General features: G+C 40.1%; 1 protein-coding gene across 2 annotated transcripts in view; it reads left to right on the forward strand.

The window, feature by feature from the left end:
- Nucleotides 1–24,238, forward strand: part of tsnare1 (T-SNARE Domain Containing 1) — a 278,062-nt gene that overhangs the window by 167,081 nt on the left and 86,743 nt on the right. For both annotated transcript variants that reach the window (XM_005745725.1, XM_005745724.1), the window contains exon 9: nt 17,422–17,494. In XM_005745725.1, the coding sequence (XP_005745782.1) occupies nt 17,422–17,494 (73 nt within the window). The remainder of the gene's footprint in view (nt 1–17,421; nt 17,495–24,238) is intronic.

A 24,238-nucleotide genomic window follows, 5' to 3' on the forward strand; every position in this document is an offset into this window, starting at 1 on the left:
TGAGACCTGTGTCTTGTGGGCGTGAACGGACGTCTTCGTGGGCCTCTCCCATTTATTCCTTCTCTCGGCTGGAGGGCTTGGCATGCAGAGGTTGAAACTTGGGTCCGTACGTGCTTTTGCCTCGGTGCGGATGAAGTTCACCAACACGGAGAAAGGTGGGAAGCTGACGAAATGTTCTTGTTTGTATCTCGTCCCGTGGTATAGCCACTTTTCTTGTATGCTGTATGTTTCTCGATGATGGGCTTAATTCCTCTGGAGGTATCCAAGTACGACATGCCTGTGAGGTAGCCATCTTCCTTGGCGGCTTGTAGCTCTGACAACAGGTCGCCTAGATCCCGGAGCCTCCGTGGACCCTTTGTTGTGAGCTTTGGAAAGCTTTCTAGTTTGCTGAACAGAGCTTGTTCGACGGCTTCTGGCGAGCCATATACTTCGTCGAGGCGCCCCCATGCTGAGCACAGTCCAGTAGTTGGATTCCTGATGTTGACCGCTTTTATTCTTCTTACCTGTTCTGCTGACTCTTTTCCCAGGTGTTTGGTTAGGAGGTCGAGTTCTTCTGCGGCAGACAGGTCTAGATTGGCAATGGCGTTCTGGAACGATGTTTTCCAGGCCCAGTAATTTATTGGCTGGTCGTCATATGTGGTGAGACCTGAAGTCACCAAGTGGTTGCGAGCAAGATATTTGATGAGGCCGTTGGTTGTAGAATGGTCGTGGTCACCTCTGTAAGGCGTCCCATGAACGGGCTGGTGCGTGGGAGACGTAAAATCCTGTTTGGGGTTCTGCTGCGGAAGTGTTCCGCTAAATTGGGGAGTTGGAGGGGGGTAGAAGGGCGGCTTAGAGCTCTGTCGTAACGGTGCATCACTTTTCTAAGGGCCCTGGAGAGCTTGGTGTGGCGTAATAGCAGCAGAAGCAGCAGCTTGGGTCTGACCCGCGTTATGCGGGTGGGTGGCTGGTCAAGAAGGTGGAAGGTTATCTTCTGTAGCCGATAGACCCATGTTGCATAGGCTGGCCTGCTCAGAGATAAAGACAGCCACGCGTTGGTCTTTGATAGACTGGGAGACCGGGCTGTTAACTTCGCTGCGTACTTCGAGACCCATATCTTGTAGACCAGCTACTAGGGAGTTCGCCTCTGCAACGGCGGAATCCCTTTCCTTTTCGTCGATTAATGCGTCGAGGCTGGCTTGAATACGTGCTTGCTCCACTTTAAGCTCGATTTCTCTTTTTGAATGTGCCGCTCTAGCTTGCGTGGCTTCAGCCTTTGCTTTTGCCATGGCGATGGCTATGCTGATTTTTGAGCCAGACAATGTACCAGATGAGCGACTGCTCCTTGAGCGCACACACTCTGACTGGTTGTCTCCATTTCCTTTGTCAGCATTGCTACGTTGTGACATTGCGTGTCGTTGGGTCTCCAGTATTGGGAGAGGAAGGCTGCGGCGAAGTTCTCCAAAAGCTGTAGTGGAAGCCGCGCGGTAGCTCCGTATGGTGGCAATCCTCGTATGCCCTGTTAGCTGTGTTGCAGTCTTTTCACTGTAATGGGCTAAGTTTCCATTCAGCTTAAACACTCCCAAAAACATCTCCAGGACGCAGACGGTTGAACTCCAGGAGTTTTTACTGGGCACTTTTGTGAAACTGTAAACACAATACAATGAAATATATGAAATGTATTATAGATGCAATAAGCTCAAAGCATCTGGCTAGTTATTACAGCTTGACAGCCTAGCCGCACAGCTTATATGAGACACAATAAAGCCAACCGAATAACAGACAACAGTTCAAAACGCTTCACCGCTTAATTGTACAAAATGAATTATACTCACAGACTATGCCTTAGCGGAGGGAAAAGGATTAAACCTGTAACGGTGGAGCTGGCAACTGCGTGAGCCCACACACCAATATCCAGAGCCACACGGTAAATTTACTTCCTGACTCCCAGCGTGCACTGCTCTCATGTTGTCATGGTTACGAAAATACACAAGTCGCTCTAAGCTGCGATAACGAGATAAAAAGAACACATAAGAACACATTTCTGGAGGCATAACAAATATTATTACACAGAAAAAAGTTTGGGAACCACTGGCCTAATCCATATACAGCTGAGACAAGTGTTGGGTATTATTTTAGTTAAATATTCAGATTCTCAGAAACTAGATCAGGGCTGCCCAATCCCAGTCCTCGAGAGCTACTATCCTGCAGCTTTTAAATGCATCCCTACTCCAACACAGCTGAATCAAATGGTTTGATTACCTCTTCAGCATGCCATCGTGTTTGGCAAAGGCCTGATAACAAGCCATTCATTTGATTCGGGTGTGTGGGAACAAGGATGCATCTAAAAGCTGCAGGACGGTAGCTCTCGAGGACCGGGATTGGGCACCCCTGAACTAGATTATACATTTCAAATAAACTCTTGTGAATTCAGAATTGTTTTCTTTGTTCTTTTCTTAAAAGCTTTTCTATTTAGATATTCCAAACAGGTGAGAGCCTAAAAAAAGGGATGGATAGCAACCAAACCTAAATCCTAATCCTAAATTTGATAGGTGGTGATATTTAGCAACCACAGTTCAATGTTCGTCTTAACTTAACCACACTAAGACTTATGATGTTGCTTTCTGGTCCTGAATAGGAATGGGAATCAAGGACTGGTTCTTGTTGAGAACCGGTTCCCAGCAGTTTGATGCCCTGGAATTGTTAGTCGCCATGCCTTATTGGCTCCACTTGAACTTGCATTACCATCAGCTGGTTTCAGGTCATGTGTCAGAAGAGTAAAACAGTGATATGGTCTGCACTAGGGATATGGACAGTACTTTAACTTTTTTGATTTTTACAAGAGTGAGATGGTAAAGCTGAGTCAATGCTGACCCAGTCTAATCATCAACAGGTAAAAAAGGCAACGATGAACAGTCAGGCTGTCAGCAGTCAGGCTGCAGCCTTCATTTCTAAAGTAGAACCACTGTGATGATCGCTTTGAAGTCTCTGTGTTGGTTTTCATCTTTGCCTTGTGCTGTCAGCTTTGTGTTCGTACTTAAATACTAAGAGAAATATCACATGTGTGTTGTCATTAGGATAGGGTTTTCTGTTGGTGTCTGGGAGTGGTAGTTATGAGACAATATGTTTCGTATGTAACGTAACGAGTAGCGTAAAGAATTGCTTTCCCTGGCAAGTAAGTAAGTAACGTATGGCATTACTTTTAAGTAACCTTTTCTTTGTAATATGTGTAATACTCTATTTCTTTGTGTAATGAGTACAACACTGATCATAGCTTGAATGGATGGGGCGATCGTGGCTCAAAGAGTTGGCAGTTCGTCTTGTAACCGGAAGGTTGCCGGCTCGAGCCCCGGCTCGGACAGTCTCGGTCGTTGTGTCCTTGGGCAAGACACGTCACCTAGTGCCTACTGGTGAGGGGCCGATGGCACGATATGGCAGCCTCTCTTCAGTCAGTCTGCCCCAGGGCAGCTGTGGCTACAACTGTAGCTGCCTCCACCAGTGTGTGAATGTGAGAGTGAATGAATAGTGGAATTGTACAGCGCTTTGAGGGCCCCGAAAAGCGCTATATAAATGCAATCCATTGTTGTTGTTATTATTATTAAAAGGGGAGGGGATACCTACAGCATGCTTAAGCAATGGTGGTGATTCTTGAAGCAGAGCCAGTGAGAACCCAATGAGAATTAATACGTAATATCAATAACAGAATCGGAATCGCTAAATTCTTGTCAATTTCCATCCTGAATGTTGTGCTACCGCCATCCACCCAGCCACCTCTGCATGATTTCCATGAATCACATTAAATACGCTTCCCACACTAGAGAATTATTGCAGAAGAAAACAATGCACTAAGTAATACTAAACACTGACTACACCAGTCGTGATTTGTATTTTTCGACAAGAATCCTGATGTGAGGGGCTTACTGAACAGTCCTCTCTGGTTGTACACAATCTGCTGTTGAAACTTTTGAAGACATATTGTAAAACTTCACGAGCCATCTCAGAAGCATATGGCTGAATGATAGAAGATAGAAGCCCGGCACATGTCGCAGCAGTCAGCTTTTAAATTCACAAGCCTTTATGTGACAGTCCAGCATCAGATGGCAGCTTGCCGTCCAGCAGTTTGAAGAATAATGATAATGTTTTAGGAGCACTTTGCGGTATAATGAAGATGTATCTCTGTGCCCAGTTAGAGCTGTTTGAACTTCATCAATGTTTCAAATCAGCTAATCCAACCGCAGGAGCTGAAGCCTGAATAGGAACAAAAAAAAGCAAGCGCATCAATCTCTCTCTGCAGAGTGACACACAGTGAAAGAGCTGCCGCACGAATGACAGCTTCATTTCAGCACTGCAGCAGAGATGGGCCAGGCAGATGATTGGTGTTCAGACAGGGTCGTCTGGTCCTCGCTTTAGTTATAGCAGCATGGATAAATGTCATCGTCAGCACTTAGGCAGGTGCTGAGGGGCTTGACGCTGTTTCTTTGGGAGAAGCGATAGCATCTGACAATGTGTTTTTTCACCTCCACACCACCCTTCTCGCCTCTATCCTTTCAGTCCAAACATTCTACCCGAACATCCTTCCATACCACTAAATCAGTAGTGTTTGCTGTGAGTCCCAACATGCCACTTTTTTTAAAATGGCTTTACTCCCAGAGGAGCCATGTCTGTCATCGTTATCAGCCTCTCTCTTTCTCTCTCTCTCTCTGGGAAAGGTTTGTGGTTCTGAGGTTAATTTTGTACTCCTCAGAGACTCAATGTGCCATATATGCGCGCTCTGCTGAGGCCTCCTGGCTGCAGCTGTGATCCTGATGCACTGACTAGAAGCTACAGAAGTCTTCCTGTCAGCTTTGCTCTCCAAGTCCATTAATGGCTCCCGTACTTTTAATTCCTTAATATCAACCAGGTCAATGGCAGATAAAGTTAGAGCTAGGATTTGGAATATCCAAATCTGCAAAACTGTCATTTGAAAAGGTCTGAAAGATAACATCATCAGGTTTCCTAAAATGTTCATAGAAAATCAGCCTTAACTGGATGGCAGCCTTAAAAAGTGTGTCGAAAACTATAACAGTAAAATCTTAGTTAGCTGGATCATTAATAACCAAGACAAGCAGGAGATGATGTTCATTCACATAACATATGACACATAAAAATAAAGAAAACAAGGATTTCAAAAAATCATCTTTACTTTATCTGACAACGAAGACCTTGTGTTTAGAAAAATGCTGCAAACACCAGACAACACCGAAGGCAGGGATGAGATGCAAAAGGCACAGGTGAGTCCAGTTCAAACAAAGCATCACAATATAATTGTATAATAATATAAAAAATATAAATGTAGTTAATAACAGAATCATGGAACAATACATAAAGACCACACACAAATATCCATTCATCCATTCATTTTCTTCCACTTATCCAAGTCAGGCTCATTACATATATAAATCAGGTCAATTTAATTCATTTCAGCTCAATGTAATATGATCGATAAACAACTATACATCTTATGCACGTGTGTGCGTCCATCAAAGTCATATAAATTGGGCAGGCAGATATACCACATCTCCTTCTTCTTGGACTATTTCTTAATTTTGAGATGTAGTTTAACTTATTGAAAGTTTGGAACTGGACTTATTTGGAATTGGTTACTGATTTACAACCTCACCTGTCAAGCAAAAAACACATGTACTGTGCTAGTTGTTTTATTACGAGTTTGTGGAGCCTATGCTTAATTGCAGGTTAGAATCTGTCTCTGCTGATTAATTAAGTGCAATTTGAATACCACACCTGAAGAAGCAGTGGAAAAAAAGGTCCACAGCAAAGTGTTTCTGTCTTATTGATGCATCCTCAGGACAATCCATTCACATAGTTACACTTCAGATACAGTGGAAAGACCCTCAGATAAATCAGATAAATCAGTTCAGCGGGCAAACAAGACTTTAATGGTTGGCGCAGAAAGTGTCTGAGAGAATTTGGTTTATTAGCAAAAACAGCTGTTATTAACCTCCACCATCAAAAGTGCATTGATTTTCCTGTCTTTATACACTGATGTTTCTAGCATGATGGCAGATCATCTAGTGTGGGTCAACAGATAAAAAGAAGATTGCTCTCTATGAAATCTGTTTGCGTCTCACTGCACACATTTAATTCCTTTTAACATTTTTCCATTACTGTAAAATTGGGAATCAGAATAACACGATAACTGTCGCAGCAGATAAACCGTGGTATTATTCCTGATATACAGTGAAAATGCCATACAACAACAAAACACATTAAAATATTTCAACTGGTTCTGACATGTTGCTGAAATTGATTCAACTACTGATGAGAAAAGCCCTTTAAATAATATACAGATAGATAATATAGAAAATATGATATGATATTTCATTAAATTTTAATTAAATTATAATAAGTAGGTCATTACATTAAAAAAAATCTAACAATTCCAATTATTTTCTCTTTTTTTTATTAACTGTCATAACTACATTCACCACAACTGAACAATTACATATTTAAAATAAGACTATACAGTTAAGACTGTAGTAAGGATTGGCAACTCAAAAAACCTTGAAATAGTTGAAATGACATGGCACTAAAAAAGAAAATACATTAGAAATCAGATTCATGATGTACGTCCGCAAAGTCAGAAGGCGACAGAAAATTCCATATCAATCTTTGTGGTGTCTTTCAATGGGCCCACCATACACAAAAAGAGGATTTCTTTAAAGATTTTTTTGTATATATATACTAGAAATTGAATTTGCTTATCTTTCAGTTAAGTACAAAATTCTACTCTACATACCTTCAAGGAATCTCACACTTCCACCAAAGTCAGTCAGATGAATGAATGCTGAATGATGAAGTTAACCTCTGTGCCCACAAGTATTAAGTTCTACCATCATCTGTTCTCTGTTTAAGCTGATTTGATCAAGTGTAGCCACGGGGTACTGATAAGTGCTGATCATGCATTAGAAACTTTTTGGGATGGGTAACTTTAACTGTTCTGGGTGCTGAGCATACCCACAGTTATTTCCACAGCAATCTGGCCAGCAGTTACCATAATGTTAAGTGTTGGTGTGAGCCAAAATGTTGGGTGAACAGATGGACAGATCTGCTGATTCTAGGCCCATCGCTTGTGTAGAGAAGCTCTTGAACAGTTACAGGAGTGAAAATCATTTGTTGCCTTCATCCTTTTGTTCTGAAAAAAAAAAATCACACAAGGGGAAGCAGATTGAGCCTAAGCAGACTCCAACGTCTGTCTTTAATATTTCAGCTTGGTCTCCTTGTTGACCTTCAGGTCCTGCTGCTGGCATTCACATTGTTCAGGGATGTTTAATCCTTGGGCTACTGCCAAAGGCAAGACATGATTTTACATTTATAAACAGTTTATTTAGTCACAGCGAAAAAAATAGAGATGTCTCTCATGGACTAAATGTTGTAAAAAGGTCATTTTTTTCCCCTCTTCCTCCCCCCTTTTCTCACCAGCAGGCGTGCACGTAAATCTGCTTAACAGTTTTTCTGCTGCGGCAATGACACTGTGTCCTGTTGCCCAATGCCTTTAGACTCGGGTGGTAGATGTGGAGAGAGTTTCATATCAGCATTAAGCACACGTATCAAAGACAGTGAGAGTGGGATAGGCAGGGATGTTTTAGTGTCACAGAAAATACCAGATCCACTATTTGTCCTTCATCTAAGCTACTTGTATCTTCAATATCTTTACATAACAGTGCTTCTTACAATCCACCTGATGATTATGTCTTATTGGCGTAACTCTTTTTACTCAGAAGTCAGCTTTAGCTGACTGGAGAAACAAACTCATTGGGCCAAAATTCCTTTAGTCTTGTTCAAAACATCAGAATTGGAGTGAAATTTGAGACTCCATTTAAAGACGAGTGGATCCCTTTAGTTTATTTTTTGACAAGTAAACAACATAGTTTTTCCTCAAGATCCATAACCAAATAAAGTCATCCAAATAATGTTGGTCTTTTAGCAGAGACACATAAACGTATTAGTTTTGACAGTGTTTTAAATGAATTCATAAAAACTTTAACTCCTACTAAAATTAACATCCCATAAAAATACTGAAATTCTCTCTCATCGAAATGGACATTTTTCTACAGCTCCATATATACTGGTCAGCTACAAAATTTTAGCCTGATCAACAGTTTAAAACCACTTGAAAAAAGGCAAAAAAAATCATATTTTACATGGTTGGACCTTAACAAGGTTCCAAGTTCAGCTTCAACATGCAACAAGAAGAAAGTGAGACAAAACATTTTTTGAGTGTGCAATTTATTGAAAACAATGCCTAAACTGAAACAGGCTGGTTTACAGCGAGCCAGCCATTTTGATCAATACAGATCTTATACAGTCAAAACAAGCCACTATCAGCAAAAATGCATCTGCACTGGATGAACTGGGTAATGAACAGATCCAAAACAGATCCAGAAATGATAGGATCCAAAATGTATCTGGGTTAGTATCTGCACCACACACATTTAGACTGACTGGTATTCCTCTGAAAAATCGACTTTAATCATTAGCTAACACATGTATTAGCAAGCTAATGCTACCAAGCTTGTGTTTGTTACGCATGCCTTGCAGATGCAGTTGTACAAATGTATAATTCCTCAAATAAATGCAAACACACTTGATAAAACTAGCTATAAAAATCGGGGGGGGGGGGGACTATAACCCCAGAGTAAACACAGGCAGCTTTCTCTTTTTAATTCATCCAATCTGGCACCAAAGTGTTGCAATTTCTTTAAAATTTTACATGCAATGGAACAGTGCACATGTGGATTGTTGATATTTAATACAAATATCTGAAATTATTACTAAACTGAGGTAATTTAGATTGTGGAATCATATTATCCGTGTTGTAGTAATTCTAATCTAGTATGCTTTAAAAGTGCCTGCATTGTCCCCCAGTCATTCCAGGAATATTTCCTCTTATATATCTGTATTTGTTCTTTCAGGATTCTAAGCAGAGGACCAACATTACACACAGCACTGATGAAGTCTTTACTGTCCTACATTTAGCAGATTTTTTTTTTAGATGCACATGTTAAACTGCTAATTGATATAAATACTCCAAAATACAGAATAGCTCCTGTGAACCTCCCACATTACATGTCAGGTATAACATCTCAAATATAAAAATTTGTAACATAAGATTTTTTGTTTTGCTTTGGTTGCTACATGCCTATCATAATTGTTAAAAATATTTATTCAACATAAACACAAAGAACAGTAATTATCGACAGTTAATTATGTCCCACCCCATATGGAAAAGAAATAGTAAAAACTTATAAAAGACTTGCATAAGATGTGGCCTACTTCATATAGTGAATCATAGAAGGCTTATATGATTGACTCATGAAAGTGGCCACTTTCATATATTGTTTTAGTAAGTATCCAAAACATACAAGTTTCATTTATATAATTTTTCAAGGGATCTTATATCTGTTTTCACTCTTGTATGCTTTTCATACAAGTTTCACACAAGGCAGATACAAACTTTATAAGATTTATATATCTTTTCCATATGGGACGACATATTTGCAACACTGAAACACATTTAGTCTGGAATAGGAACAGACAAAAGTGAGTTACATGACAAGGATGTGACATAATCAAATACCACTACTCTAATTTTAACCATGTTACCATACCATTTTTGATTAAATAATCATAAATCTAGGCAGCACGGTGGCACGGTGGTTAGCACTGTTGCCGCACAGCAAGAAGATCCTGAGTTCAATTCTACCATCAGGCCGGGGTCTTTCTGTGTGGAGTTTGCATGTTCTCCCCGTGTTTGTGTGGGTTCCCTCCGGGTACTCCGGCTTCCTCCCACCGTCCAAAAACATGCAGTTAGTGGGGATAGGTTAATTGGAAAATCCAAATTGCCATTAGGTGTGAATGTGAGAGCGAATGGTTGTCTGTCCCTGTGTGTTGGCCCTGCGAAAGACTGGCGACCTGTCCAGGGTGTACCCCGCCTATCGCCCTATGACAGCTGGGATAGGCTCCAGCGCCCCCCGCGACCCTGAAAAGGATAAGCGAATGGATGGATGGATGGATAATCATAAATCTAAATAATTGCTCACAAGCGTCTAATCTGTTGCCTTTGTGAATGGTTTAAGAACAGTGTATTTGAGCAAAGACTTGAAAATATATACCGAAATGACTAAATAGCATCTGACTATTGAAGCGTTAAGGTATTGTAGATATTTAAAGTTGCGTAAATTAACATGTTAACTCTTAACTGAAATTGAATGAGTATTCAATATGAGGACTTATTTTTCAAGAATTTATTAAAAATATATCTTTTTAAATCTATGTTTTGGGGTTCTTGAGTACTGGTGACAGGATTGTGCCAAGCATAGCACACAAAACCTAAAATATGTCACAAGGCTCATCTAAACTGATTTCTCGAATATGACAATGAGTTCATTGTAATCAAACACTCCAGGGGAGCAACTTTGTGAAGTGGTGATGATTTGCCTCATGTATATGAGGCCAGAAAAAAAGCAAGATGTACCTAATAAAGTGTCTCTGAATTTGTATAGTAAACAAACTGTTATTGTTACTGTTGTGAACCCTCACATCTAACATAGCTAAAGTTTCAAATAATAAGAAGTGATGCTTCTTCTAAGCCGCCACACCGAAGCACACAATCACTGTGTAGAAGACGATAAAGACACAATTCAGGTGAATTGAGGTAATATACTGGAGAAGTCTACAGGTTTCACATTAGATATGTAAAACCCAAAAATCATAAAAGCTACATTTGGAATCAGGGCACTTCTCAGGGCCACACGACCTCTCCTGATGTAGTGAGGGTGGAGGTAAAGAGGTCCATCTTTCTCAGCATGGAACGCTCATTTGCTGATGTTACGAAAACAAGACTTGTTTTGAACCATCTTCTCTCTGTGTTGATAGGATAACTCGTCAGTAACCATCTGAATGCAAGTACTCCTCCCTCTCACTGTATGTATCTACAGCATCTAAATTAATGTTGTTGGAACACTTACCTCTGTTGTTGTTCTCTTTGAGACTTAATCTGATAAGATGTCTGGATTTTTACATTAAAATGCTTTGTTGCTTTATCTGAGTTCATTTAAGGTCTCAGACTTATCTATCTACAGGGCTGATTGGGAGCGTGAAGTCACACCAAACTGCTCAGCTTGTGAATTGTGAGTTGGTCAGCGAGAACAAAAGGAATCAGAAATGACAAGCGTTGACAGAGAACAATGACTAATGTGCCTGCGGAGAGTAGATACGTCATCAAATGCTGCCAAATCACAACTGACATGACAGAGTCTGCTGATGTGCTCCGTAAACCAGACTACACCTGACAAAATGCAACTGACACTCTAAAACATAATAATGTAACACTGGTCTGGTTGGCTCGTAGTGCAGCCATGAAAATGTGGCCATCTTACAACATTAGTTTGAATAAGAAATAACAGAAGTTATTGAAGCTTTTAATAAGAATAAATTCTCATGGTTACATGTTTTGGAAGAATAAATTAAAATGGTGCTTTTGACCGCGTTAGACAACATATAAAAGCTAGATGTAGCCGATCATTGTCTTTGGACAGGACATTTTAAGGCCTCAACATTAGCATTTTGGTTACTGCCATGATGTTTTTTTAGACGTAAGACTTGACCGTAACAAAATGGTGTTATCAAGTTTAAGTCACAGTCGTTGTCCAAGAATTGTATAGCTGCAATGCGCAAACGCAGGTGTAGCCCAGCTAGGAAAAAAGAGCAGTGGAAAGTAGTTTTTGTGGTGTATGATGTAAACAATTTAGTCATTTCTTTCTTTTTTTTATTTAAAGGAAGATGTGGACAAATAAGATTATCTGTTGTCGTTTAACTTGGCCAATCAGCAATGAGCTCCCAGCGACCCTTGCTGATTGGCCTTGATCGCATGACTTTCTGTAGTTGCCATTTCGTTCCTGTTCATACAATGCCATGTGCCAGAGAAACTAATGTTCCCGAAGTCGAATTGCTAGGAGTTGCAAGCGAATCTGCTGCAGTTTTTTTTGGTCGGTCAGAGTTTCACCCTGTCATCGATCAGGTTTTTTTTGTTACCCAGTCTGAAGCAAGCCCTCATTGAGGAGCAGCGATTCCACAGTTCCAGTTAACTGGATGGCGAGCCAACCCAAAAGTTAACAGGATTTGCTGAGGTTTTATTGAAGCCAAAGTTTAGTTCCCATTGAAGCTTCAGATACCTGCAGGACTACGAACTTTCTTCCTTCATCGGAGTGTGGTAACGTTAAACAAACTGAACGGGCCCCAATGATCCATCAGTTACCAGACATTATTCACTCATACATTTGACTCAGAGAAAGCTGTATGCACGCACTTTTATTTAGTTTGTTATTTTGGGGTGAAATATTTTGTATTTTAATTTATTGCTTTCATTACATTTGTTGCAGCTGCCGTGTGTCTAATATAACAAATTTGTGAACAGTCTACTGTGGTGTGGTCTCTCCTTATTGGTGTTTATACCTTGGGCTCCTGTCGATCCTAGATTTTCTGATACTGGCTAGTAGGAGTTCGGTCATTCTTTTGTAAGTTGGGTTACACAGGCACCTGCTGCTTCTGTGCCAGACTCTTAAATTGTAATGGGACAGTGGGCATTTTAACACAGGAGTCTTTGGAGAATGACTCTTTTTTGGGGGGGTGGCCATGAGAGGAACGGCAGTTTATGGCACGAAATAGTAGACTTCTTTATTCATAATTTTGGGTTGGTGTTAAGTAAAAACTCATGAAATACTACAATCAAATACTAGTAACAGGGTAAAATCAGAGGGGTGACATAATAATTAAAAAAAAGAAAATGATAGAAATGAAAAAGCAACACCTTCTTTTCTGTCCATTCATTTCTTTTTCAACAACAGAAAGAAACAAGAATCCCAGTACAGTCAGACTGACATTGTTGGTGTTGATAAAATGTTTTGCCTGTTGATAATGTATGAAACATCCAGTGGTCCTCTGGTTAAACAGTAATTGAGAAAAGGTCCATAATGGCTCATTAACATTCATAGTAGTGAGATTATGTCCCGTAAATATTCAACAAAGTTAAAGTCACAGAATGTTGATCTCTTTTTCCTTGTTACCCTGACAGAAAAAAGGAATATATGCAATGTAAACATTTCTTCAAAACACATTTGCCTGGTTGGCTGTGAGGTTGGAATTAAACATTATTTAGGGGGCAGGTATAGCTTCTCAGTGAAATTCAAGCTGGTTTATTTGAATATACAACCAAGTTCTATACTCAAGTTATAGGTGTTCATTTGTTCTCTTCATATTTAGCACCACTTTGACAGCGCTGCATTTGAAAGTGTTGGATTTTAAAGCCTTGCATCACATTTTATCCAGGATCCAGAACAATGCATTTTGCATAATACAAGCAAAGGCTTTAGGGTTATTTTCACAGACTGGACAGAGGTGTAAAATTGGTCAGTCAGTTCTCCCACTAAAAGTCAAATTTTGTTCTTCCTTGAAGAATATTAATTTGTTGTAAAATACTAAGTATAGTATAGAACACTTATAATCACGTACAGAACTATAATCAACTGCTCTTAACCTCTCCAAAAACATTACAAATGAACTTATCTGTCACAAAGAGTACTGATCCTTAACACAGTGTTAGGTGTTGTAATTTACACTGACAGAAAATGTCACAAATAATTCCTAATAGTTGGGCCAACCTGAGACCTTTCAATAACCATGTTATAACTTGAATGTAGTCACATAAGTAGACAACATATGACAACGTGTCCTCACAGTAGTTCGATTGCATTCAGATCACGTTCAGATTCTAGTGGAGGCGCCACTTTAGCTTGGGAATGTACTGAGAGACTCCTTTCTCAGTGAGGTCTCGCTCTGATTGCTACACTCACATTTGGCCAAAAGAAGCAAACTAAGTGGGAGAGAGCACTTCAGAGTTCCAAGTAACTTCTCTGAGCAAAAAAGGTGTGAAAACGCCTTAGATCTCCCAGACGCCTCTTCAGGGGTCGTGTCATCTATCGGCACACCCCCTCCTCATAGCTGACTTGCATGCCTAATCGGTTCTTATTACTGATGCTGGTTCGCCTTTAAAAGGCTGACATGAGCACTCTGCTGTGCCATACTTCCCTCTGCAGGCACTAGAGGAAACCTCTCATAACTGCCCTGCAGTGAAAGATGGGAAGACATGTTTGTGTGTACACTGCTAGCCGCTGCAAACTGCAGTCATCCTGGGAGAATCAAACCTTATCTAGCTACTTTGCTGTCATATATTGGACTATAAATTACCTTCATCTTGATAATACCTTGAAAGAATCAAACTGTGAAGAGCAATTAAATACAAAACAGAAACAGACTAGAATAATCACACAAGAGACCAACTCTGATGCTGATTTCTGTGTGGATAAATAGAACAATATCTTGGTAACACAAGCATGAAAGTATCGAAAAAAAAGAGTCCCTTTTTCCATCCTCTATCAGATGATCTGCAAGTTGCAAAGCTGTGGATTGAGCTGCAATCTCTCTCACAAGTGTTCATATCAGCTGCTATCAGAAACATCTTTATGACTGGAGAAATGCAAGGCATGCAGTTCTAATGACTGAGGTGTCAATCAGATGCTGCCGGCAGGGTTGTTGTGACTATTTTATCTTGGCCTCAAGTTTAATTGTGTTTTTGCTGCCTCGGCAGAGGCCCCAGTGTCAGATGAAACTGATGTCTGAATTGTGGTCTGACATTTTAGTTGCATGAAAATATACAGACCCTCAGAGCCTTTCGTTTATTCAAGTATGTTCTTTTTATCAGTCATACACAATAACAAGAGCAGCAGGATTGACAGACAGTGTCAGAGGACCAGCAGAGGTGAGCTCTGGAACTGAGGATTAGTCTGATTCTTTGGCTATCATCATAAAGAATTGTGGCATGTAGCAAAAGTTCACTGACATTTTATTGATCCCTATACAGCAAGCTTGGTTTTTGCATGTGCGCCACAGTGGGAGGTAAGGTCAGGGTGAGCTGTAGAGCACTGCCCCATGGAGCTGGTGCAAATTTAGAGTGAATTACTCAAAAACTGGTGTCCTTTCAGTTTTCCTTGACTTTGATGAATAACATTGTGTACAGACGGAAAATGTGTCATAGAAAGAAAATTCAGCTGAACTGGCACAAATGCTAATGCACTAGGGCTCTCTAGGATGTCATTATAGAAGAGCAAACAGGATAAAATGCCCTTTAAGGTGCCCACACAAAGGAGAAAACATACAGTAGTCTATATGGTTGTCTTAGGTCTTGGTCAGTCAGAAATGGAGGGCTCTGTAGAAAGCCCCTATATATGATGGAATGCAGTGTCCTCGTAGTTGCACTTAGTGGAAAAAAATATCTCCATAACCTCTGAAAAGCAAGAAAGCACGATGATGTGCATTTAAATGAAGAGCTTTGTTATAACTGAATGAGGTGGACGTTTGGATGCTTAACCCTTGTATGGTGTTCGGGTCTGTGAGACCCGTGTTCAGTTTTTTTCAAAAGAAAAATTAAACAATTAATTATTTTTTCACAATGTGTTGTGTCTTTCCACTCACTCCACTTGATTATAACTGATTTATTTATAACATTTATTTATATAAAAGAAAAACGAGAAGCACATTAATTCATAAATGTGATCTAACAAAGGTAAAGGGAAAAAATTAACCATGTTTGCTGTTCATATGTCTTGTAATTGGGATGAAGTAAACATCTGTTGAGTAATTTAACATAAAATTGTTTGATAGTGTTAATTTGGAAAGCCAAAACTCTAGCGGGTCCACCAGACCCATGAACACTGGCTGAGTAACAAAAATACGAACACCACACAAGGGTTAAGTAACTTCATTTTAACCATCTAAACTTGGAAGCCTGAATCACCTCAGCTGGCTCCTTTCAATGTGGGGGAGTATCAAAGCTGGCTACCAGAATGTCCTTTTTGTTGTTGCAAGTCTTGGAAAAAAGGCAACAAACAAATCATCCTAATGAACATCCATGTTGGCTGGTTCCTAGCCTGATTCCAGTATGCAGTGGCTTCTGGATTGCTCATGAGAAGAATTTGAAGCACATGAAATATGGAAAAGGGCACAGTGTTGGCTCCAAGCCTGGCCACCCACTCAGCCCTCAGGCAGGGGTCCACTGCACCCACCCACCCACGGTCGCCCCAACCCACCTGGGTGTGTACATGTGTGTGTGTTTGTCCCCCCGTCTGTCTATGTCTATTCGCAACACAGTGTTTGCTAAATTGGTTACACACTGTTCTGTCATTATGATAAAATGAGCCCTGATTGCCCAATGCTTTGCCAGGTAAAATAAATTTATTATTCTATTACAGGGTGATGGACAGGGTTGCCTCAAGATAAATGCAAAAAGTCTTTAGCATCACAAGCTTTGCCAGGGGCCATTTTTGCTCCATTCAAATGGTTTTTGCCAAGTGGCAGGATGGCTGCCAGTTTCCACAGCAAACTCCGCCACCTGTGATGGATGGCCCAGTGGGTTAGGCTACACAAACGCAGCTGTGATTGCACGGTGCCATAATGGAGGAAAAGGGGGGGACCTGCGAGCATGAGATAGACAGAGGTTTTATAAGCTTTCATATTGCTTTGAGCTGAAACATTGAGAGCAGATTCAAAGCTCTGAGACTGTGGAGAATTAGCTGCGGTCAGCCATAGCTGCACCAGTTCGCTCTGTGCCTTGACAGTGGAATAATTGAACAAAAACTTTGAACTGCATTTTTTTTTTACTTTTGGACAAGCCAAGCACAAAACATTTAGGATTAGACACAAATCCACTGTCAATTAAAGGGACAGGGAAATTGAATTAGAATTGCATTTTCTATAGAAATCCTTCATAGCTGCACAACTATGAGCAAAACATTTAAGGATGACAAAAAGCCACTATAGTTTCCTACAATTTTTTTGTTGACATAATATCAGTCAAAACTGGCTTCAATTGATCTCTGTCCATCTGAAACCATGAACTATCCTTTCTACTACTTATTTGATCGATCAGGATTGATCAGGGTGATAAAGAATCCCACCTTTGAACTTTAGAGTCTTTTTTATTAGATAAAAATAAAAAATAAAAAAAATGTAGTGAAATGAAATAATGTTATGTTATTCTGTTACCTTACATATTCTGTTTCTGTAATTAAGCCTGACTGCCTGCTCACATATGCAAGATGACTTTGTGCATTATTCAATATTGATAGTACTTTGCATTTAGTTTAAGTAATAAAGATGATAACATCTAATACGACCAAACAGTGTAAATATGGACAATAATATTATTAATAAATGAATAATAATAACCTTACTTTTCAAGCTATAATCTTTGTCCTATGTGCACATTGTCTCTCATGGACTGATATGTACGGAGGACTAACATGAGCATTCATTGTGATTTCTCCATAGAGAGACATGCTGGATGTCAGTCAAATCATGAAGGATCTGGCCAGCATGGTTCATGAACAAGGAGATGCAATAGGTAAGATGCTGCCCCATCTTGTTGTGTATGCCTTGAATTTTTACACTGCCGACTCTAATTTATTACAGATAACCTTTTGTGGGCTCTTTTTAATATGATGTGCTTGACTAATGCCCTAAGCTTGAACGTTCTGCTGGGCAAAACAAACTTTTTAACCTCCACCTCCCTGCCACACTGACAAATTTTCTGATGAGAAGCAAAAAGATGTGGGTTTAAAAACCACAACAGTGCAGAGTGTTTGAGAAAATCCATTTAGACACCCTTATATCTATAAACGGCTCTCCACTCCCTGCAGTGATGTAGACTTGGCAAAAAGAATGAAACTTAGCACACAGATATAGGACAGATATAAAGGCTTTTCTGCTGGGTCACAAATGTGCCATCAGCTATGTCTGGCTCCGTCATGAGCATTCACTGGGGAATTAGCTTTTACTTGGTGTCAGCCATATGGGAAAAAGGGGCATACCTGAAAAATGTAGGTGTGATTTTGGCTTTAGATCAAATCTAACTTGAAGTGAAAGGCAGATGACTTTCCAAATTAAGGTTACTGTGTTGAGCCGTGGCCGGTGTAGCATAGGGCTGGGTATCGTCACTGATTTCTATAGCTGGTTTAATTCTGATTCATAGGTCTGGATTTGATTTGATTTGATTGAATTTGGACTCAGTCAGAAATATTATTTTAAATAAATATTAATTGACAATTTATCAGTACATATCCATATTTTTATATTTGTGTATAAAAACAAAGCTTGTGAGACTTCATCAGAGGTTTAAGCATCACAGCAGATGCCTTTGTGTCAAAGTAACTGAGGATAAAACACAAAAAAACATGAAGGAGATTTTTCTGGTCTGGCTTTTTATAGTGGATAGGCTTAAAAATATTCTGCAGCAGATCAAAAACTGAAGAAAACCATGAATCAACTCATGAACATTACCTGATGCTGCTGAAAGAAAAGCAAAAAGTTACAGAGTAAACTTAAAGACGTTTTATTAGAGACACAGCTAAGAGTTTTGAAATTTGGCATCATTTACAAAAATGTTAATTTCTTCTGTATTAAACAGAAGAAGTTAGGCTTTCTTGTCAGAGGTCATTTTGTAAAAACAAAAAAGCAGCGGCTGACTGCTGAGTAATAAGCAAGCAAATAATGTAGAAAACAGAGATTTTTGATGGTTAATCGGTTTCACTGAGAGAGAGAGGGAGCTGTGCAGAAAGTGTGATTTTAATCGTGGTGGAAGCCAAACAGCCAAAGTAAGAGGGAATTTATTTCTGTGTTTTTCAACCATGACGTGTAGTTTCATCTTCTTTTGCTGGTGGTTCAGTGAAGGCCCGACAGCATTAACCTCTAATTTCAACCCGCATAATGACGGGAAGAACTATTGTTTAAAACTATTGTTCAAAAAATTGCCAGTACAGGAATAGCCCTAAAGAATGTAGCCTCATGGGCAGTGTAGTCCAGTTGTAAGTAAGCTATTAAGACTCGACTGTACACCGTGTTCGTGTTTTCCTCCGAAACAATAAGTTCTGTTGCAGCAGCCTTTCAACTCCTCTCTCTGTCTCTCCCTAGAAAAGTTGAGCCAGACAACAAAGTAAAGCTAGTTTTCAGCTACGAGCCCGACATGAACCCGACGTATTAGCCAGAGGTCCCTTTACTACAGTTCAGAGCCGCGGACCTGTTTTATATACGCGTTTTCTATGTCCACTCTACTGTTACTCGTTTTATATTAAGATTTAAAAATCTAGTTGTATGGGCAGTAACCTTCAGTAAAAGTAATAAATCACACAGCAATAGTAGATTCATGTAGTTGTAAAAAGTTTGATAATATATTAAGTAATCCTGAGTATTCAGAATACGTTACTCTCATTGAGTAACGTAACGGAATACGTTACAAAATACATTTTGGGGCATGTAATCTGTAATCTGTAGTGGTAATCTGAAGGTTACATTTTTAAAAGTAACCTTCCCAACACTGTTTAATGACTAGACTGAAGGCTTCTAAGAGGACAGACCTCAAAAACACTTGGTGACAACTGGATCAGTTGAATCAAAGCAGGATTTGACAGACAAAATTAGCACACCATCAAGTCTTGCACTAGTGATGGACAAGCAATTTTGGCTAAAGAATTTCTAAAATTTCTCTGTCTAAACAAGGTCATAGTGTCAGAGGATGCATAGCGTCTATAAAGACATACTTTGTAATGGAAAAAGTTTTATTTACTGATGAATCCTATTTTGTGGTTCGTGGTAGTAATGGAAGGTTGTTTGCAAGGAGACTGACTGAAGAGAGAAACCACACAACAATGTATCAAACCCACAGTAAAACACTGTGAAGACATCTCAAGGTACCTCTGTGGAGAAGGATTCATATTCATAACTCAAAGATATGAAGAACCATTTCAACCCAAGACCTGTTTATTATGGACTTGTTAAACGTCACCACAAACCCACTGAAGATTTTGTCAAAAAGATAAACATTCCTGATCTCAGGAAAAACACAACAGTGCTGACCATAACTATTGCTAGCTTTATTTAAACACACACACACACAAACACAGGATGATACTTCAGTGTCTCAAAATACTCAGGATTAGTTGCATTGCTTTATGGAGTAAAAGGTGTGGGTACGTAATGGGGTTGTGGGTGTGTGATGAAGTTTCCTAGGAAGAATGGGAAGCAATAACTTGTGCTAATTGCTACCTTTTTGTTACAGAGTGCCCTTTTGTTTGTTACCTTCAATCAGGCTAATGTAGATACCCTTTAAATACCCTTTAGAGTCAGGATGACTAAAACTGGCTTATCCTAACTGCAAGAATGGATAATAAAATGTTTTTGTTTTTGTTTTCTTCGTTGTTTGCCCTTTTCTCCAATGTACTAGTCTTAAGTAGGCTTGCTAAAATGTAGAGATATAAATGATGCGCCAAATTCAAAACTGTTTTTTAAGGGTAATTCTTCTCTGTTCTGTCATTATTTTATTATCTGTGAACTTTGCAAAATAAGCAAGAAAGCTGATCCCACTAAAGGTGGAAACAACAAACTTCACCACTTGAGGATTAAACTGCCATTTCATACAGCAGGAATGTAAGGTGGATATACTAGCAGCTAGTGATGTGTAAACCCAAAGTAAACAAATGACTCAACCAGCTTCTCTGGAGTATTCACTGGCGCTCGATTTGACAGGGAGACCAGGGTAGATGAAAATTATTGATGTGGGTACATAGTGGTAAAATGAGGGCTTCAAGCAACTTATTAAAAAATGCTGAGCCAAAACGCAAGGTCCTGAGTAGAAAATATTTATCAATTCATGATTTAGTATGTTACATTATTACACAAATGAACCCCACCATCAGGAAAATGAACCATAATTTGATTTAAATGGACTAAACACCACAGATGTGAAAACACCTGTGAGAGGTTTAGTGTTACACACTCATTTTTTTGATATTTCATTGTAAAGCATCCTGGTACTTGTCCAGCTGTTCCTGTGGCAATTTGTCATGCAATTATGCACTCAAAACAGTGAGTATAAGTATTGTAATAGCCACAATTACAAACTGTATACACAAAAAGAAAAAAATGCTAATATTAGCACCGTTCAACTAACTCTGTTAGCATGGTATTAACAGAGGCACAGGGTGATAATTTTTGTCTAGCTAAAAAAAGCAGGGAAAAACACCTTAGAGTATCTTTTTGTAAGACCAGACTAATGAAGGTACTTTAGGACTTTATTTATCTGGGTGTGATTGTATGGGTTTTCTCATCCAAGAAGCTTCTTTGGTTCAACTGGTGGAGTCCAAAACAGTTGGAGGTAATAAACCGCTAGTGGCGGGTGTCATCTTGGAGCTGGCCCTAAGGGTCGCCAGCACAGTGTTGATCACGTTGTCACATGAGACATGACGAGGAGAGAAAACGTGGGTCATTCCCATCACTGGGCCCACAGGTGAAACCTCTGTGAGACAATGACCCACCCCACCATGATGTGAGTTATTATGGTCACCTGAGGCCAAATGTGAATGGGAGTTGAAACACCTGAAATGGATCGCAGGACTGCACTGTTGGTGGGTGATAGCAGCTACAGTAGACGTCGATGGCGCCCTTCACTTGTATCTTAAATCATGTGTCTTCTCTGCCCAAAATATAAACACTGGCATCCTGGAAGGAGTGTCATAATCTTAAAATGCAGGTGTAAAGCTGTGTTGTTTCCTGTTTGTGGAGAGGAGAGCTGTTTGTCTTATGTAGAGATCTAATCACTTCTCGCTGCACTGCACCGCATACACTGTGTTGTTTTGCTTGTGTTTGGGTGTTTTGTCCTTAGAGTGAACCATTTCATAGGCTCAACCTTCAGGAAACAAGAGAACAACCTCCACTAGGCATTTTAATACATAGGACCCTCCAACAGTTGGTCTGCGACTGAATGAATGAGGTGCAAAATGTGCAGAAGTCCAGTTGCCTTTTTTTCAAGCTGTTAAGACGACCATAACCCGGCTGACGGAGACCCTAGACCAGGCCTCGAGGGCCGGTGTCCTGCAGGTTTTAGATGTGTCCTTGATTAAACACAGCTGATTTAAATGGCTAAGTTACCTCCTCAACATGGTCGTGTCCAAATTCATGGGCTGCATCCTCCTAAGGACCCGGCCTTGGCGGTCTACGTGGGCCGGGTCCTCAGAACGTCTGGTAGGCCGGAAGTAAACGGCCGTGAAATTGGACGGTCTAGCCTTCTGATTAGCGTCACCGCTGTCTCGGTGGAGTTTAATAAACTCAGCCGTCTGCTCCTTGCTATCTAAAATATAACGGGACACTGGCATAAATTCTCGACTGTCTCATACTTCTGTTTAATCAGTTTTCTGTTTGACGTTTAGTCAGCTGTGTAAAAACCAAGGAGGAACCCACCCGGGGGATTAATAAAGTTTTATTTTATCTAATCTAATAACTTTAATCTCAGCCAAACCGATTTACTCACGAACAAACAAAACACTGAAAAAAGCCCAACAATAACATTTTTAGGTTGTCTAAGTGACTTATATATTACGTTTAACCCGAGCAGCGAAAGTCCATGGTGATCTGAAAATGATGTGCCAGGAGTTGTGCCGTTCTCGGCCGCATCAGTAACCCTCGAGCTCCCGACGAGCTATCGAGCTGGTGGATAGCAGACGCCTCCGAAAACGTCGAAGCACTTTTGCAAATATGCAATATCTTGATAAACCGAGCAGATATTTGATGTTTACACAGCTACTTTCTCGCCAGAAAATATGTTAAAAGTTTATTTTGTGACCCAGAAAGATTAGTATGAGTAATTTTAAAACTTAGTAGCGGCCGCCATTGTTGGAAACTGGAGTTTGGCTGAGCCGCGCTATGAATTCTGGGATATGGTGGGCCACGAAGGACACACCCGACCCATCCTTCAAATTCGGGGAAAAGGAGGACGCATTTGTTGGCTGCATTCGGAGGAGTCTACGAATTTGGACAGCCTTCGGCGCGTCGCTGTGACGTAATCGGTCTACAAATGTGGCCTCAGGAGGATGCAGCCCATGAATTTGGACACGAAGTTTGCCAGAGGCCTGGTAATGAACTAATCATTTGATTCAGGTGTGTTCACCCAGGGTGAGATCTAAAACCTGCAGGACACCGGCACTGGTGGCCTGGAGTTTGACACCCCTGCCCTAGACAAACAACATCCTCAAACAGGTAAATAAGCTAGATACATACTAGTAGATACATACATAACCCTGTAAACATGTTTAATTATGCTGTAAAATTTGCCGTTTTAATGTGGAAGTACTGCATCTTTTCACGCTGTACATTGGCGTCACTTTGTTGTCCTAGAAGAAGTCCAACATAACTAGTGTATAGAGGACAGCTGTAAAAGTACCATCAGTCACATTCTCCTCTTTCAAATGTTAACTGTACGTCAGCCCTCACTCAGATAAAGAATAAACTGAACACTTCCTTCTGTCTAATACTTTTATCTGTTTGCAAATTCTGCCACATCTCATGCTTGCTCTGCTTATGAATGAGGTACCGCATTTGCATGTGAAAGACTGTGGATGTAGTATTTTGGACATGGTAGAGGAACACAGTGTGATTCTACCTAAATGAGTGAAGGAAGAAATAGAAGAGAATACTGTGGAAGACTGCAAAGTTCACAGGCATTATACCAAAGCAGACATCCTATCTGATCACCACAGAGCCAGGCAATAATGGACCTGTCCCCATTAAAAGAGATGCACTGAAATTGCCCTGACCTGTTTTTTTTCTTGGTGTAGTGGCAAATAGAAATAATATTTGATTGTGTTGTAAAGGCATTTGTGGAAAAAGCAGGTAGCACAAAGAAAAGAATTGGCTAAAAAAAGGAAGGATTAGCACTTTCACGGCCTATTCATGCGGGCTACTCTGGCACACTACTCAAAAGAGCTTCAGTTTATACACATGAAAACATTACTTTCTTTTTATATAAGATCTGTGTTTGTTTGGTATTTCCAGAGCCTTTGTATGGTAAGAGTGGCATCAGCGGGGATTCAGAACGTGTAGATATCATATGGATTCACATTCACAGTTCCCAGAACTGCTTAATGAGCAATTAGAAGATGTGACTATAGACAGAAAAAATTACGTTTTTCAATAATTAGAAGTCAATAAGTGCATTGATTTGGATTTTTATAGCACAGCAAAGTGTATGAATTTACATCTTTGTATGTATATATATAAACACCCAGCACGCCCCTGCGGGCGGTTTATCCTTCAAGCTCGG

Source organism: Pundamilia nyererei, unplaced genomic scaffold (genome assembly GCF_000239375.1).
Source record: "Pundamilia nyererei isolate P.nyererei 1_Seehausen unplaced genomic scaffold, PunNye1.0 scaffold00164, whole genome shotgun sequence".
NCBI lineage: Eukaryota > Metazoa > Chordata > Actinopteri > Cichliformes > Cichlidae > Pundamilia > Pundamilia nyererei.